This window comes from Tympanuchus pallidicinctus, unplaced genomic scaffold (genome assembly GCF_026119805.1).
Source record: "Tympanuchus pallidicinctus isolate F22 unplaced genomic scaffold, pur_lepc_1.0 scaffold18, whole genome shotgun sequence".
Lineage (NCBI taxonomy): Eukaryota > Metazoa > Chordata > Aves > Galliformes > Phasianidae > Tympanuchus > Tympanuchus pallidicinctus.
Genome location: NW_026294699.1, coordinates 11,743,219 through 11,754,558, shown reverse-complemented (window position 1 = coordinate 11,754,558; position 11,340 = coordinate 11,743,219). Strand labels below are relative to the sequence as shown.

The 11,340-nt window shown below is 42.2% G+C and overlaps 1 protein-coding gene across 4 annotated transcripts in view; it reads right to left on the bottom strand.

Annotated features, from left to right (window-relative positions):
* Positions 1-11,340, bottom strand: part of CARD11 (caspase recruitment domain family member 11) — a 39,796-nt gene that overhangs the window by 19,104 nt on the left and 9,352 nt on the right. For 3 of the 4 annotated variants that reach the window (XM_052680073.1, XM_052680072.1, XM_052680075.1), the window contains 3 exons: positions 1,810-2,022; positions 1,070-1,207; positions 132-457 (listed from right to left, as the gene is read on the bottom strand). In XM_052680073.1, the coding sequence (XP_052536033.1) occupies positions 132-457; positions 1,070-1,207; positions 1,810-2,008 (663 nt within the window). In that variant the 5' untranslated portion in view covers positions 2,009-2,022. Of the gene's footprint in view, positions 1-131; positions 458-1,069; positions 1,208-1,809; positions 2,023-2,432; positions 2,609-11,340 lie in introns of those variants that run through there. The other variant, XM_052680074.1, reaches the window with a different exon arrangement.

Below are 11,340 nucleotides of genomic sequence, written 5' to 3'. Positions count from 1 at the left end.
ATGCCTTTAATCATCTGAGTGAGCAAAGCAAATGAGCTCTACACCTCTCCGCTGTCAGCGGAACACTCACTTTGCCACTGGCATCCTCCATTGCTACTCCTGATTAGAGAAACCCAGAGCATCTCTCTCACCTCGAGCTGCAGGTCTCGGCTCCTCATCACAGCCATGCTCTTCTCGTCACTCAGTTGGGCATATCTCATGGCCAGATTGTAGTTCTCATCCTTCACCTTGACCAGTTCATCGTTGTAGTTGTTCCTTTCCTCCTTCATTTTGTTGTATCTCTCCTGGAAGGTCATCAGCTCTATCTTGTTCAGTTTTAGTTGCTTTCGCTCATCCTCCAGCTGGCGAGATTTAGCCAAGAGGTCGCAGCGCTGCATGTCTTTTGTCTTTACTTGCTGCTGAAGCTTAATGATCTCATTCATCAGGAAATGGGTAAGGCCTTCATGTCCCTCCTCCACTGAAAATGTTTGAACAGCTTATCAACTTCTCATAAAGTAACCTAACGCTAAGCAGGATCGGCAGAACTCACTATGAAACAAGTGTCCCAAATTATGTATGTGTGGAATATGTACAAATACATACACATTTATACATCTTACTGGCAACAGGACAAGTATTACACAGCACACTATTACCAGAATCACAGTATACAAACATACAGCTCGTTTAGATACTACAGGAAGCGCTAACATTTGTTTTATTGTGTCAGCTGAGCTGACAGGCCTGTGGAAATAGCACAAATTTTGTAAAATGGATGTGTACGTATACAATTAATCTGAACACTTCAGGTGTACTGTGCATGTGTCAGCTATCAATGTAAATTACATCTGCTGTGTCCTCTTGTAGTGGCTTTCACTCCATCCAAAGCTCTTCAGCCCCATTCAGACAATTGGGACATTCCCTTTCTTTATACTTCCCTCATTGCTCCCTCCTTGTGAACTGAAAGGGATTGAAAAACTTCAAGACGCTACTAACAGACCAGCTTTCATTTGCAGTTCTTGCCTGAAATACAAACCCAGTCTTCAAGATAATCCTTATTTCACCAGGCTTGAGGACTGATCCTACTCACCAACAATAGTGGAAAACCTCCGTGTGGGCTCCTTCCCTGTCACCAGTTTGTAGAGTTCAGGATAGTAAAACTCCAAGCTCTCCAAGAAAACCACATAGCCCCTCTGGCCCTTGGTGTGAAGAATGTCCAGCAGCCGCCCTAAGTACAACCCAGAGAGAACTGAGAGGTGACATAACAGCACTGTGAGAAGCATAAGTATAGTATCCCTGAAGTCAGGCTAGTCTTGGGCTTGTCTCTGCCACAGCAACGTGCTGTGCAAAATATGGCTGGCTGGGTTCAGCTGAACTCATGAAGTAATGCCACGTATTCCTTATCTCTGTGCAGATTATTACTCTAAAGGTGTGCAGGAAAATTGTCCTCGGGAGCAGAAATTCCAAAAGAAGCCTCCCCCAGGAGCACTGACATGCTGGGATGGCAGACCCTGCACTGACAAACCATGAAGCACCACATAGCAGCGGGGGAACTTGCTCTTGAAATGGCTGCTGCTTATGCAAACTGAAATGTCTGCCAAGGTTGTGATGGGAATATGAACCTCATGAGCTCCAGCCTGCGCAGCAGTGGCAAGAGTCATTGTTATCAAAATGCCAGCAGCAGATTCCACTCTTTTCATTAAATCTCCTATAAACGGGATAGAGGGTTTCCATTCTGTAATCTGTAACTCAATATGGGTTCCCTCCAGACTCCCCAAGGTAATGCAGCTGAGACACGGATACAGATGTAGCCACTCATAAAATAATTACCTGCTCGGTTAATTTTGGAGGGCAGCATAAGAGAGTTAAGCACCTCATCTTCATCTTGCTCATCGATTACTTTGCACTGCCGCAGGTACGGGGTCAGCTTGGCTGGATTGATGTACCGGCTCAGCATGTGCCGGTTGCACTCCACATTCTCCCACAAAGCTTCCTCCTCATCTTTCAGTGTCTCCAGGCAGTCATCCATCTCTGGCTCTCCTCCTTAAGAAGGGAAACAATTGGCATATGAGCATCAAACGGGGCAGTTTATATCCTGTTACTTTTTTTTCTTTGGCGCTTCCATGTTACATTGGATGAGTTTAAAATCACTTCTGACGTTGAGTTTGCCCTATATTGAAACTGCTTGTACTGAAGTGCAGCCTTTTCACAACTCATCTGGAAAGTGACAGTTCAAAGAAGTGCTATCTTGAGCCTATGAACTATTGCATATTGCTTGCGAGTGATGAATCTGTAGCTCTGCTAAGCCCATGAAGGTCTCTTTAAGTCAGAGTCCCTCTTCGTAATAGAAACAGTGGTAAAGGACACGGTGCAATGCAAGGAAGGATATGAACACACAGAATCCAGAGCAGAGACAAACAGTTGCTGCAGGCACCTAATTTTGCCATTCTTACCTCCTCTGTTCCTCTCAGCTGCACAGATTGGAATTGCAATTTTCCCGCATAAGCCAACTCATGTAAATGAACCTCAGGAAGAGTTAACACCCAAGTGAGTAGTTCTGTATGTCTGTCCTTTGTAGCTGTGTATGGACTGACTGACCTGGGGCTGAATGCAGGCACCTGTGAGCTCAGGCCTGGCCCTCCGTGCACAGTGTCACTCGAGTCAGAAAACATTCTTGACTCATAAAAAGTTATCACATGGCCTTTCAGTGCTTGCTCAGCAATTTCCTGCCAGCTCCTAATTTGTAACCACCTCATTAGAGAAGGTTACAAGGCAGGCAATGAGGTGAAAAACCCTGTACTAAAGTTAAGTCAATAGCAGAGAAGCTGTAAAAATCTTTGCCTCTTAAATCTGTGATAAATGTCAAGCTCTGGAACCAAGTCCTAGTTTTGCATCCTTGCTTTTCCAAGCTCCTGCAATATGGGTGGCATGCAACAGTTCAGCTTCTATTCCAAGAGTTCTGTTAGCCCATCAGAGGCCACGGTACAAAACAACATGCTGCTCCCGGGCCATAAGAGATGGAGCTGTGCTTTATGAGGCTTTGCTGGTAATCAGTAACTAAAGAGCTCAAAAGCAATGCCTTGTTTTTCTAGGACCAGAAGGGCTCTCTCCAATGTATTATAATTTCCTTAGCTTCTGACTGTAGAAACTGCAGAGCGTGCTGCATTACGCTGGGCAGATCCAGCTGTTATAGCCAAAGGCTATTAATTCCCTATTCTGGAAAGTATAAATGCAAGTGCTAATCTGCAGGATAATGTGTCTGTCAGTGTTCAATCACAATTGGATGCAGAGCTGTCCTACAAAGAGCCCCTTCCTTGTGTAGTGCTTTCAAAGGCTGTACCGTAGTGTTCAAACTTCCAAGCTGGCCTCCAGAATCTCCAAAAAAATTGGAATGGCTTCCTCATGGATGCCATGGATCCATGCCATGGATGCTCACAGAACTGCCCATTTTGTTCTCTCCCATACTCCAGAATTCTTTTCTTAATCATTTCATATCCCAGGAAGCAATTCCTCAGCGTTTGCTGTGACTGTACACAAACAGCAGCTCTGTGGCTGCCATCAGCGGGGCCAAAAGAGACGGCTGCCCCCAGAGGAGGGAAGAGCTGTGCTGCAAGGTGCAATCTGGAATCACAAATGTAACACACACTGCACAGCTGGAAAAGCTGAACATCTGGGAGAAGGCAGCAAGGTCCTGCAGTATTTTAGTCATCTCAAAGTCACAGCTATCTCAACTAAACAGCGGTATCTTGCAGGCCCTTTGTTTGGGGAGGTGTTCCAATAAGCTCCCAGGTGCACCTCAGCAGCACTTGCCTGACTTTTGTAAATTGCAAAATATCCAAGAGCCTGCTGCACCGAACCAGAACTTATTGCACTCTGTGTCAGCAGTTCCCTTAGGACATTAGTAAGGGATTTAAACGATTCAAAGAAAAGTTCACTCATCAGCATAATTCTCAATGTGAATACATTTCTTACATGGTATGAAAAATATATTTAACAAGTAATCTTTCATGGATGGGCATAAGAGATCTGTTATTTTTCTGCTGTGGTTCCATGCCCAGACTGAATACAAACCTCAGGTAACCCATCTGCCTTTTGCAGCTTTTCCAAAGACAACAGAAACCAATGGGTGATATTAAAACAGCACCCTTCATACGAACCACAGTAAATAACACTGAATAAGAAATAAAATACTTGTGGATGGGTCAAAGTTTCGTTCTGTTGGTACAAAGTCAGGTGTGACAAATGAAACTCAGTGGGACACCTCTAAAGGATTCCATTTTTAAAGGAGATTTTCAGCAGTGCATCTGCTCTGCAGGTTTTTGAAGGACCTTCTCCCTGGTTCCTGGCTGTGATGATCCTGCACAAAAGTTGTTCTCACTTATAAGATAAAAAGGCAGACTTAAAATGCTTTCAGCTGTGTAATCAGCTATTTCATCTGTTCACTGTTATCCTTACCTCATTTCTGACTCCAGCACCTCTTGAGCTGTAACCTAACACATTCACAAGTTGTGATAAGTCAGAAAGACTGCATTGTCCATTACAAATCACAGGTGTGAAGTCACAGACTCAGGCTGACTTCAGCAGGCATTAGCCAAAAAGAAATAAGAATTGCCACAGCAGTTAAAAAAATTGCTCTCCTGCTGCTCCTTTCAGTAGTTAGTACACAGTGTAGCTTTTAACTGCAGGAGATCTTCATCCAGTAATAATCTCAGCCAGTCTCATCCATTTCAAAGGCATCTATAGATGCAGACAAATAAAGAGAATCCCTTTTTACACTGAATGAAACATTCTGTTCTCCTCATCTCCTTCGCTCTCTCAGGGACTATCCTTCTCATGGCTGTAATGCACTGATGAATCTTCCTCCATGTTTGCTATTTTTTCTTCTGTTTTCCAACCAAACAGATCACCTTGCCACTAAAGCAGTTCTCTGTTCTCACTCTAGCTCCATATGCTCATATGTCAGTGACACTCTTCACCAATCAAGGGAATAAAGCCTCCAGGCTTCAGAATCAAGGCTTCTGTAAAGTTCTCTCCATCGAAACTGATACAAGGCTTCATTTCTGTGATTAATTTCAGTTAGTGCAGAAATTAACCCTTCAGTTGCTTCATTATTTGCATCCCTTGCTGTGAATTCCTGGCAGCTTGTTGGTACTGGAGCAGATTGCAAATGGAAACTTCATCTGGCACTGCTGGGTTCTGGATACACTTCACAAAATGCAAAAAAGTGGGTTCTGCCCTATACTGGGAAGTAGGAGGAAGTTTGCTTTGGAAGGGGTGAACTGTTAAATGCTTTGGACTTGTGCATTTGTCACAGATGTTGACAGAATGGCAGTATTTGAAGAGAAAATAACACAAATTGTGCAAATTGTATGTCAGCATGAACATAAATTTGTTCATCTTAAATGTTAAATGTGTATGCAGAACAGGAAAGGATTATGTGTAAATTAGCACACTTTAAAGCAAACTGTAAAGATGGAAAGAAGTCTTTTGAAGCTATGTGTATTACCCTCAACATTTTGAGGGTATTTGCATTACGTCCTTTATGTATGCATATCTCCAGACTTCATGGGGTATGCCCTTTCTCCCTTAAGATTGTCCAGCATCTCAGATGACAACATAAAACAGGGAGGTTTTTTCAACAGCTGCTTGTACAGATAGATGTAGATTTGCAATATCAGAGAACCACAAAACCACAAAGGGATTGAGAGCTATTTTTAATTTTAGAGGAAAGCCACAGTTTTAAGTGTGATAAGGAACTTACATCCCTTTGCTTAAGGAGACAGGAGAGCTCTGTTTGCACTACTGCCTCTCTGAAACGCTCGATACCAGCTGTTTCCAGTTATATTGGCTGCAGTGCTGTAGTTCTGCAGTACTGAAAACCACTTTCCAAAGGCTTAAACATTGATTAAGATGACAATTTGCTTGCCTACAATTGCAAGGTGTTCACCATAGCCTAAATCTGAACCCAAAATTGAAAGGAGACAAATTCTTAACCCGTCTTTGATGCGAAAGAATATAAAGTGCAGGTTCCCAGTGTGCCCACCTGGTAGGACTCATTCATCAGAGACTGCAGAGCACCTGGAACCACTGAGATGGAAAGGTCCAGAAGAGACATTTATTATTAACCTGGTTTTATTACTTCAGGTTTCGTTGGCCCAAGAACACTTTCTGAAGGCGGCAGCGCTGTTGAACAGGCTGTATTTCTCTTTCAGGTCACAGTCATAGAAAGAACTACTTTGTATATATCAGAGCTTCTTCTTTGTATAAAAGATTCATCCAGCCACAGCTCCAATAAAATATAAAATAAAAATATTGAATAAGTCTATCAAAGTAGAAGAACACTGAAGTAGGAAAAGAGCAGGAAACTTCAAACTCAAAGTAGGAATACTTTAGCACAAATATTTTCTGTCCACTCCCACTGAGTCGATCTTTCTGTTACATGCAACATACAAATCCACTTAGAGTCATGCAGAGCTGCAGTGAAGTAAACCTGGATCTCTCCAGTGAAGCCAGATGACAGCTACAGTCATAAATACTACTCACATTTTCTAAATAGCAGAGAGAACCAAGACAACCTCCTAACTTTGTCAAAGGGCTCTGAAGGCACATTCATCTTGCTTTGACAAACATAAGAGGGAAAGAAAATTCCCCTGATTTTCATAATTATTATCTCAAAAACAACCAAGCGAGAGGAAAAGAAATGAAGAAATCTGTCATGTTACACTTTCAGTATCTCTGCTCTGTGAAAAAGAATGAAGGCAATAGAATAAATCAGAGACTTGTCTCTAATCGCTATTCCTCCCCTTGCAGAAGAGGCCAGAAGAATTAATACTACACGAACTCTCTTTAATTACTCTTCCTTTCCCTTTAGTTACTCTACTAAGAACAGATCCATTTAACACTATCTCAGCAAAAAATAAATGTGCATAGATAAAGCAAGGATCAATTGTAGGCGTTGTTAATGCAGTACACCCAATGCTTTGCTTATTATCCTCTAAACCAGAAAACATTGTATGCAACAAAGAAAACTAGTTTCTCAGAATTGCAGGATAATATTGCTTAATACCTTAATAATATAGCTTTGAATTCCACGCTTACTGCATGTAGCTTTTGTCTGCTTTTGCAACTGCATACAAAACACTATAATGTACCCATCGGTTTCTGGAGGAAAATACTGCACGTTAAGAATGCTGCTCTGCACAACAAAATATTGTTATGAAAGATCTTAATCAGTCTAAAAATACTTATTAGGATCCTGTAGTGATCTGTGATTCATAAAAGGCAGAGATCTGTGCTTCACAGCTTTGCTCTCCATCTGGTGAAAATATCGAAAGTCGACATCCTTTTCAGGTCTGCCAGTTTAGAACTTGGGAGCTCTTACCATGTTATCACACAGGAAGGAAATGACTAATTTTGTCTCAATAGCAAACTGAAAGCAGATTGCGTTACTCTGAACATGCGAGATCCAATCAGATTGGTTGTAAAGCACATATTACCCATAATAAACAAAGAAAATGGAAAAAATTCTCCTACACAAATAACTTAAAGAAATGTAGCAACAATGTTTTGACGACTCCATTTTTCTGTCTGTCAGTTTTCTACACACAGGGAAGATGTTCCTAGATTCCTCAGCACGGTGCCCACTAAGCACCACTGACAGAAGGGTGAACTTCTGAGCGGAGCCAGAGGTTGGAGTCATCTCACCAGCCAGCATTAGGACCCAGGTTAATTTAGCAATCGAGTTCCTCTTTGTTGAGTGGTAGAGAAATGGATCTGTTCAGAACTACATCCCACCATTTTAAACTTCTACTTCAGAATCCTATGTTAAGTTTGATTCCCAAACAGTTGTTGGTTGGGGTACCTCTATGGTCATCCAAAAGATTTGTCCCTTCAGATGCCAATGCCTACTGTCAGGCTACTCTTTTCTTCTCTATTATTTATGAATCTGACATCCAGTTTTCAGAAACTGTTAACACCAGCATTATTAAGTGATAATGTTAGTGACAATAAATGATAAATGAGACAGGCAAGCAATGAGAAACAACACAAAGATATTTGAGGAAAAAGACAAGATTTAGTGTTGAAAGAATTGTGAGAAAAAGGGAAATGGAAATATAGAAAGGGAGCAGGATAAAGAAAAAGAAAGTCAAAGAAAGGGGAAATCAACAGAATGAAAGTGAAGAACAGAAGTGAGACACAGATGAGAACGGGAAGAGCCTTAGAGAAGGCAAAGAGAAGGAAATGTGGGGTGTAAAGCAAAGAGGACCCTGCCACCGATCCTGAGACATCAGAAATTAGTGCTAGTTCTGGGCATGCAAATCAGGAAAACAGCACAACAATTTGCATAAATAATTTACCACAAGGATTTAGTGCACCTATTTAAAAGGATTTGCAAAGTAGCAGCGGCGAGCTGAAAGCCCAACATTTAATAAAAGCTTTAATCTACATATTCTCCATTCTGTTACACATGACGATGAGGACAGCAGAAATCACTGGGCTAACGCAGTACAAATATTTGTATGTCTGGCCTTTCTTTCTTGAGAGCAACATTAACTACTGACAGGAACGTTTCCTTTCAGCTAATGTGTGCTAAAAGCAAAGATCTAAAAAAGAAGCTGTCATCCTCAGGCTGTGAAGGGCTCGTGAGAACGCTGGCCCAAGAAACGCTTCAGAATTTATTACGGGGTCTGAGGTTAATTCTTTTTCTTAGAGATTAACTCATCCTGTTTTTACAACTGCTAATGAGATTTTCAGTAGTTGAGGAGGAGGCACAACTGCGGGCAAGCAGGTAGGAGGGTGTGATTAGGAACCTTCCTGCCATCGGATCTGGAGTCTTGAATTCAAAATTCAAGTTAGCCAAACATTCAGATGGATTTGATGATTGCAGGTTAGGTCCCCGTAAATGCATGTTCACTTTACAACAAGCAGCATGTTCTTTGGTTCAGAGAGCCAGTGCTTACAAGCAATTTGTATAGACTGAGCTACATAAGAACTCAGTCAGGTCAGTGATTCATTAGCTGATGCAAGCACATGAAACTTGCATAACACTATGAAAACAGCCTGTTTCTCATCAGTGCTATTAACACTTCCATTAATACAACTAGTTGTACTAAACAGGCAAAGAGAAGTTTGAAAATTTGAAGAATGAACAAATACAAAGCTGTCATACGCTCTTATAAAGGTCAACCTTACAAGTCTACTCCAAACACTACAAAAATAACCCACCTGCCAACTGCTTACTGTATTATAATAGCAGCACATATTGACTAGGATGAGAACATGGATGACTTAACCATCTCAAGTGCACTATGCAGAGGTGTAGCAGCTCTACATACAGCTCTGTAAAGACTTATCCAACCTTCCTTAGCTCTTAGTTGCTTACTACCCATTCTTTGCAACTATTTGAAGACAGAACAACTGCAAAGAACAGACTGCTCCCTCGCATGTGCTATTTTGCTGCCTGAAGAAGCAAGCCAGCAGAGCACGAAGATGCAGAAGTAAACTGGGCGCCACTTGGCAAGAATAAGTATACAATAGATCGAATCAGTGAAGCTGAGGAAGGACAGAACTCTAGTGGGAATCAGAAGGAGCTCACTATTTTGAAATCAAAATTCTCCTTTTGCATGGAAATGGTTGCATGTGGTTTACGAATAGATTTTTCCCACTTAGGCTTTCTGGTCACCTCTTCTCTGTGTCCCCTCCTTTCTTGCACTGCTATAGTGGGACTGTATCACACAGCACCGGAAACACACACCCACCATCCTCTCTCTCAAACTTGCTGTCTATATATAGCAGACAGAACCATGCTGGGGGCTGCCTGACTTCCCTTTTCTTCTGAATAGAGGCTGTGGGCAACTGTCAGCACTAACAAACACTGTGGAGGGAAGTCTTAAAGGAAGCACTGTCCTGACCCAGAGCTGCATGCCCGGCTGCAGCAGGAGCTGCAGGATGCTGTGCCGACTCTCACTTCCCACACTGCTGCTGCTGGGCTCAGCTCTGCACAGCAGAGCTGCTGCCCTGCAAGGTGTGCAGCAGAGAGCAGGAAAGCAACCTGCAAAAAACAGAGATAATTCACTCTGCATCCTGCAGGAGGGCTCCTTTAGGTTCACTTCTGTAGCAATTTAAAGCTGCCTGATTCTTTCTTTAGTGGGAAAGGACTGCATTTCTGTAAACAGTGGCTTCTTTACAACTTTGGCTTGCTGTCCTGGGGAAGAGACCACACCAAACACATGGCAATTCTGTGATATTTCCTACTGCCAACACATTGCATGGAAGGATTAAGTACCTTCTGTTGCTTTGTCAATATTCTGATGATATAGAATAAAATACTGTGAACCTTTGGTGTGGAAAACTGACCACAAAAAATTCACTGACCATAGGAAGACATTAAACTCTGTTCCCATCAGGAAACTCAACATCAGGCCAGCTCAACGTGTATCTTTGGAAAAAAACCAAGTAGGAAAGTTCAAAAATATCAAATATTTGACTGCTTGTTCACCTGAGTATGGTCCTCCAGAAGGAGCCCACATGAGCAGGGGCTGCTTTCTATTGGGTTCTCTGCTGACTGTGGAAATAAATATTTGTGAAAACAGAAGCTGCAAACGGATGCACTCCATCTGTGAGTATCCCAGTCTTTAAGCATGGGCAGCTGCTGCAGAACAGCATTTATGAGCAGTATTACAAAAGCAAGATTTTCAGGATGACAGTCACCTGAATCCCAGTCCTTACAAGAAGGGCTACCTCGATACAACGCGTGGTAAAGCATCATGGCACACTCAGTCAGTGGAAGCTTTTTTCCCCTCCCATTCTCCCAGTTTATGCCTTGAAGCATAACAATTCCTCATATGCTATCTGCATTAACCGTACCTGGTAGCTTAAAGCATCACAAGCGAACAACTCTGAGCAGAAAAGCATTTGCTTTAAATGCGACACTGTAAGCAGCAAGGTTACACGCAGTATGAGCAGTAGTGAATGGTTCTGCTTCCTCAGGGTTGATTTCCCCTATTTCTCATTCCTACTCAAGGGCACAACATGTAATTAGGGTCAGATTTTCAAAGAGCGGAGGTGGAATTTAGGCATTAAAATAAATGGCCAGGTTTTTGCATGGCTTGCTTCCGAGTGTGGGATAGATTGGTGTTACGAGTCACAGAGCTGCTGAGTACTAAGCCCTCCTAAAAATCAGGTCTTTCTTCCATGCCTAAACGGATGCCGAGCTCTTTCAAAAATCTTTTCTTAATTGCAGCATTCTTTCAATGCAAAGTATTTGAAAAACAAAAGGCCTTTAAACCTTTGGGAGGTGCGAATTCTTACCTATGAAACCACACTCTGTAGCACCTATAAATTTGGTAACAGCAGTGTTCA